The 7,227-nt window shown below is 41.8% G+C and overlaps 1 protein-coding gene across 1 annotated transcript in view; it reads right to left on the reverse strand.

Annotated features, from left to right (window-relative positions):
- Window positions 1-7,227, reverse strand: part of DLGAP1 (DLG associated protein 1) — a 342,771-nt gene that overhangs the window by 127,551 nt on the left and 207,993 nt on the right. The window contains exon 5 of the mRNA XM_003801620.2: window positions 1,735-1,764. Within this exon, the coding sequence (XP_003801668.1) occupies window positions 1,735-1,764 (30 nt within the window). The remainder of the gene's footprint in view (window positions 1-1,734; window positions 1,765-7,227) is intronic.

The raw sequence follows: 7,227 nt of genomic DNA on the forward strand, positions 1-7,227 counted from the left end.
CATCATTGTTGTTTGGCGGGCCTGGGCTGGATTCGAACCCGCCACCTTAGGTGTATGTGGCTGGCACCTTAGCCACTTGAGCCACAGGTGCCGAGCCAATATTTTGGTTTTTGTCTCTGTATCCTTTTGTTACAAGTGGAATATTGTGCTGAAGCCAAGCAGGCAACATAAGGCCATGACTTCAAAGTTATTCCTTGATAAAAACATTGTAACAGCCCAGAGTGAACCAACTGTTATCTGTAATTCTACAGATAATTAACTGAAACTCAGCGTTCAAGTCGCTATTGGGAGTTTCTGTGGGCAAGGTCATTCTCCTGGTAATGCTTGATTTTGTTTCTGTGTCTTTATATCTTGTCAGGCAGGGAGGCATTTGGATGGTCCCTCAATAAAATTCCACACTGACGTGCAGCGAGAACTTGAATTTCTGCTTGTGCTCGCCGAGGCCCGACACAGGTCCTTTCTCCCTACAGCGGGAGTGTCTTCGCTCCCACCCTGAAACACCACCACCGGCACCTTTCCTTGCTCTTACCTACCACAGAAGTCAGAAATACTGTCTTCTCCATTTGGTTTTGTAAAATGTGATGGTACCAAGTGTACAGAAGGGGCAGAGTCCCACTTTGGATGGCCGGTCCCTCTCACGGTCCCCATGACTGAGTCCCTGTGTCCTCTGCCAGCCTTCAAACTCCAGTCCGCTGAATCCCTAAAGTTGAGTCAAGCCAACAGCCTCCACTCTTGCATTTTCCCCCTCCCCACCTCCATGCTTTGTCCATTCATCAAGCCCCTTCTCCTTCTTAGTTAGAAAACTCACCTTACAGCCCACCAGCTCCTCCAGGAGGCCCCCCAGTTGAGAATGAAGAAACCTCCGAAGCATGCCCGACAGACCCTCAGTAAACAGGAACACACGCAGCCCCCCCAACAAACACAGAAACTCACAAAAAGAGAAGATTGCACATCCTCTACTTTCCAATTGTAAAGCTCCCATGGGGTTAAGGGGATCAGTTTTACAGCAATAGCCAATTAATTATTTCAGGCAGTGAGGTACTCTCAATATTCTCAGAACTTGCTCGGCAGAACACTCTGCCACGTTGCCTCTCTTACACTTTCTTTAAATCCGTCTTGGCCTTTTCAGCTTCCTGAGCACATAACGGAAGGGTACTGCCACTCGCTGATAGGGACAGCACTCAAGTGAGCTGGTCTTCGCACCGGGCGGTGTGGACCACACTGCCCACGAGGAACCCACCATGAGATTGGCAAATGCTGTAACCACCTTGATTTCTCTCCAGGAAGCTTTAACGGCTTTTCGTGCCCACATACTTCCTAGGCAAGCGTCCTGCCCCGGGGGATAAAGGGCACCTTTGACAAGGTCCTGCTGAAAGATCTGGGCAAAGGACCCCAACAAGATTCAAAGTCCAGCCTCACACGAGGCTGCTGAGGAGCCAGGGGTAGGCTCTCTGGGGGCGCTGGGTCGGAGGCAATCACATCGAGAACGAGAAAGAGACCCATTTGCTCTCTTAGGAAGCTGCCCTCTCAGGTCAGCGGTGACGCCACTTGCGGAGGGCCGAGAGACTTGCGGCAGTAAATGAGCAGAACAAGGAGAAACACACATGGGATGGCGATAGCTGGCGACTCGGACATGGCGTCAAAGACCACTGCCACAGAAGCTTTCTAGCTACAAGCCACGCTGTGCAACCTTTATGCAAAACATTATTGATTTTTGTGGTTGTAAAAACGTACCTTCAACTGCAGAACTCAGTTTTATGACACCTTGAATAAAAACAGAAAGTGGCAGTTATGTAACAGACCCAAATGACCCTTTCCGGTCTTCTCATAACACACACATGCTTCGGACCTGAATGTTTTTTGTTAGCACTTCAAGAATTTAACTAAATACAATAATTTTTAGTCCTGATTAGACCTCCTGGGTGTCTTCATTTCTCCTGCTAAAATGCTTTGAGGGAATTTGTCACTAGATGTGAAATCAGATGTGTTTTGGATGAGGCAAAGACCAAGTGTGTCTGAGTGACTATTTCTGTATATAAATTACTCTGGCATATGGATCTATACAACTTGACACACTAGGATACCAGGGAGCGGCACTTCCTGTGTATAGAGATCATTCATGCATGTTGGGAGAGAGTTTCTGTTGAAATATAAGTAACAGGAGGTTAAAAACCATGGTGCGATCTGGCAACTTTCTTCTCTAGGGGGGTTGGGCCAGAGCCTTTTCTTGGTCTGACGGGTTCAGCTTTCAGCTCCCCACAGATCAGAGAGTGAACAGACTATCTAAGAACATCAGGGTGTTCACAGCGCAAGTCAGTCTCCTTGACTGAGATTCACATGCCTTTTTGGTGAATCTAGAATAACCTGAGACAAATTAGACATGGTATAATCATTTGACTTGAGACATTATTTTTTTGTAGGTCATCATAAATAATTAATATTCCCCACTCGCTAACGGATAGTCAAGATACTTTAGCCTGAACAAAAATGTCTACAGTTTCATTTGGTTGACATTCTGGTTCTCTTTCAAACTGGAGGAGTTTCCACTTGAAAATGGAGACAAACCTCTCCTCACTATTGGTCAACCAAGTGGTATCAGCATGAACAGACTGGTTTTAACAGATTATGTTCACAGACAAACTTGCTCTCTGTGGTAACTTTCTGAAAAAGCTGTTTTAAAATTTCCTATTGAATTTTCACCTTTTCTGCAGAACCAGTGGTGACTGGGCCAGCACTGAACAAGAAATTCTCTAGGGCAGAAAGTATCCATAGGTATGTACACGCGTTTGTCATAAATTCTGCTGATATAAAGGATATGTGGCACACAATCTACAAATAACAAGGAAATACAGAAGTTCTTTTTTGGAGAGATTGCCCAGACTGGAGTGCAGGGATGGATGGGATCATGGCTCACTGCAGACTCAAACTGTTGGCCTCAAGCAACCCTCCCTTCTTGGCCTCCCAAAGTGCTGGGATTAAAGTTGTGAGCCCCCAGTGCCCAGCCATACAGTATTCCTTATAGCAAATTCCACATAATGAAGTGACTCTCAGGGACTGCATTTATTGATTTTGGCCAAACTCTTGTATAGGCAGCCAGCAGTTCAACCACAACTGGACAGAATCACATATTTAGTTGCATCCCAATCTGTCCTTATCCCAATAAATTCATTGTCATTACATCTTTTATGTGACCTACTCTTAAATTATTTTTCACCTTCATATAAATCACACCGATTAAATTAAAACCTCTTTTAGTTTCAACACTGTCAATACCCCGAGGGTACTATTGAGGCATTTGGATGGAATTAATTGAGAAGTACAGTGGCCAGCAGCACAAGGTACTTCTTTTTTTTTTTTCTTTTTTTTTTTTGCCAGGACTGGGTTTGAACCCACACCTCCAGCATATGAGACCAGCGCCCTACTCCTTTGAGCCACAGGCACTGCCCAGCACGAGGTATTTCTGCCTTGCAGGGACAGTTGGTGTGAATAATCGCAGGGGAATGGATGGTAAAATGTGCTCAAACAATTAGGAACTGATGAGTCTTAAGTATCTCCTACTTTTGTTTTGGTATAATTTATTTTACTATAAATTTGTATAATGGGCTTACAAAATTCTTGAAATTATAACAACTGGCTCTTGTAAGCTGGTGTGAACTGGATTGAGGGCACTGCTGTCATAACTGATGTTTCTTTCGGCCCAAGGAAGGAAATCTTGACCTTCAGAACACTTCCTGAGATATTCGTAAAGGGGTTACAATTTAATTGAACAAGCCAAATGGGAGCAAGCTTAGCATTTGCTGTTATTTTGCCAGTCATTTCAAACTCTCATAAATCTGTCATTGCAAAAAATACACTACACATACATCACCTTGGAAATAACAGTCACTGACAATTAACTAAGAACACAACATAAATGGATTTGACATTCTTTTGGTCCAGTAACTAAACCAAGAGGTAAAGTCAAGTACAAATAATCAGCTTATGAAGCAATGATCTCATCCTTTCAACTTCTCATCTTTATATGCATAAGAATATTACATTTTTAAAGCCACATTAGTGTTTGTGTATAATCACGGTGTCAGCAAATGTCATTCAAATAAAAAGACAATAATGTGCTCTAGTCAGTGTGTAGAAATAGGCTCTATACAAGAAAATAAGAAAATGTAAACAGATTCCTAAAGAAGACAGGGGTGATGGTGGAAGGGAGCCCCAAAATGCATTTACTGAGTTGGGGAATAAAGGTAAGTTCAAATGCAAACAAAAGCCTGACTTTAAAACTCTTAATTATCAACATTATTCTAATAAAAAACATGTGATTCATTAGCTCCATATGGACTTTCCTTGTGTCTTTGAACCCCAAATTGAAATTTTCTCTAATTGTAGGTTATACCTTTAGAATGGGAAGTGACTATGTTATGGTAAAAGTGTAGTATTAGCTAAACCAAATTTTATAGCTTAAATTAACATGATACACAAAATTGTAGAATGGGAGGAAAAGATATTATTAATCTCAGAATATAAATTTTTTTAAAAATGTGAATACTTAAGACGTGATGGATGCTGATATGAAAAAGCTACACATAGCACTACTGGTTTCCAGGACACACAACAGACATTATCTGGCTGACATTGACATCTCCTAGAATTCAGGGAAACCATACACATATGTATATGTATACCTATACACATACACGGTGGATCCTACAGCCCCCCTCATTTACTTTTTCATAGTCTGCAGAAATATTTGAAAATAAAATTGAGAACAAAAGGGAAAAGAAAAAGAAATCCACCTATTTTTCTCCGAACTCAGTATCTTTAATGTAGCAAAAAATCTAAGCCTGAGGTGATTTGTGTAGACTATTTCCATTATCTCCTGCAAATCAGAACCACTCAGTAGCCAGATATGTTTTCTGCAATAGTTCTCCAGTTCCAAAATCATTCCATCCTCTTTCCTACCACTTTCACCTAATGATTAATTTCAATGGCTCTAAAGTAATTCACAAGAGAAAGGGTCAGGTTAAAATAATTCTTGCTAAAGTGTGAATGACTAGGGCTCACTAAGACCTTCCAATGACATCTCCTATTGAAATACTAAGCAAACTTTTAACCCTGTCCAATAAGGCCTTCCCCCTGCCCATTTCCCTGTTTCTTCTCCTTCATCTCACATGACTTTCTCCCTTATTTAAGACTATTTAGCCCCAAGTTCTTGAAATGCTAGCTCCCTTGCTATTACCTCTGGCTTGAATGTTAAACTGCTAAATCTTCCTATACCTAGGTTTTTTTCTTTATTCAGATATTACTTCAAATGTAACTTCCTCAGAGAGTCCTTCTTGATTACTGTGTTTAGAGCTGCTCCAGAAACACCTTTCTATCCCATTGCTCTCTCTTATGATTTTTTTTTTTTTTTTGAGACAGAGTTTCATTTTGTTGTTCTTGGTAGAGTATCATGGCATCATAGCTCACAGCAACCTCAGACTCTTGGGCTCAAGCGATTCTCTTGCCTCAGCCTCCTGAGTAGCTACAGGTGCCTGCCACAATGCCCAGCTGTTTTTTAGAGACGGAGGTCTTGCTATAGCTCAGGCTGGTCTTGAACTCGTGAGTTCAGGCAATCTACCCGCCTCTGCCTCCCAGAGGAGCTCTCTCTTATTTTTTTTGTAGCATTTATCACTATTAAAACTTATCTCATTGATTTATTATTTGGTTCCTTGTTTGCCTCTGTCTTCCTCATTAGAATTTGAGCAGAATGAGAGAAAGAACCTGTTCTGTCTTGTTTACTGCTATAACTTTCCTGCCTAAAATAGTTCCTAGCATAGACCACACATGCAATAAATACTTGTGGAATGATGTAGACCCAGCCAATCTTCCTGGACAGTACTACTTTTTTTTTTTTTTTTTTTTTTTTTTGCCCCTGGCTAGAATACCATGGTGTCATAGCTCATAGCAACCTCAAGCTCCTGGGGTCAAGCGATCCTCCTGCCTCAGCCTCCCAAGTAGTTGGGACTGCAGGTGTACACCTATCACACTAGCTTTTGTTTTTTTTGTTTTTTTTTTTCTATTTTTAGTAGAGATGGAGTCTTGTTCTTTCTTAAGCTGATCTCGAACTCTTGAGCTCAAGCAATCTGCCAACATCAACCTCCTAAAGTACTAGGATTACAGGGCTGAGCCACTTCACCAGGCCTCAAAAAGCCAGGAAATGGTCTTTATTTTACCAGCTAAGAGTATTTTGAATTAAACGGCTTGGAAGGGGCTTTCCTTCTATCTTCATAAGACAGACAGACCCACTGATTTCCCTTCTCCTCCCTTTATCGAAGAGTGAAATGAAATAATTTTAAGATAATACCTGTCTCTCAGATTAATTTAGTTTCCAAAGAGAATCATTTACAAGTTGATCAGTTCCCCCGACCCCGAGTCTATTCTTCCTCCTTAGTAACCACTTACTGCCCCTCAACAGAATTACTATACTCCTTGTCTTCTCCTCTCCTTTGAGATGAGTGTATATAAACTTCTGGACCCCACTGATAATCACTCTGAGATTGTCCCACAGTAAGTACACTTACAATCTCTTTTTCTTATTAATGTGCTTTATAGTGAGCTGATGTTTCAGTGAGCCTTCTGGGGTGAAGGGGAAGTTTCCTCTCACCCCTATACCCACAAAGATTACAGGAGAGGTGTGTTCGTAGACACATTATCAGCTTTGACAAAGTAAGCAGAGATAGTTCAAAGTTCAGAGTCCTTAGGGCCCCCAAACTAATATGGGCAAGAAATAGGCCAGGAAGAGATTATTCAGCTGCAAGTGTTACTTCTTATGGAAAAGGGGCAATTCAGAAGGCTCAGCAGGAGTCTGGAGAAGCTGAGAGCTGTAGAGAGCAGAGAATATTTCTAGGGAGCACGACAGAGTCCTCCAATCAGATCACTGGCAGCACGTGGATTTCGGAATAGCTTGGCAATGCCTGGCATATGCCTAGTCTCTTCTTTAAGCAGAAGTATTCAGGGCATTTATCCTATCCCATCCCTGTTCTTTTTAGTTTACAGATCTTCATCTTGAGAGAAATAGTACTAGATAACAGAATCGAATGAGCCCCATCAGCATGTGAACCTCATTTAGATGGTAAGAATTTTTTTATTTTTTTAATTTTTTTTTGAGACAGAGCCTCAAGCTGTCCCCCTGGGTAGAGTGCCATGGCATTACAGCTCACAGCAACCTCCAACTCCTGGCCTCAAGCGAGT

The sequence above is a fragment of the Otolemur garnettii genome, unplaced genomic scaffold, assembly GCF_000181295.1.
Source record: "Otolemur garnettii isolate 467f Iridium unplaced genomic scaffold, OtoGar3 scaffold00213, whole genome shotgun sequence".
Classification (NCBI taxonomy): Eukaryota; Metazoa; Chordata; class Mammalia; order Primates; family Galagidae; genus Otolemur; species Otolemur garnettii.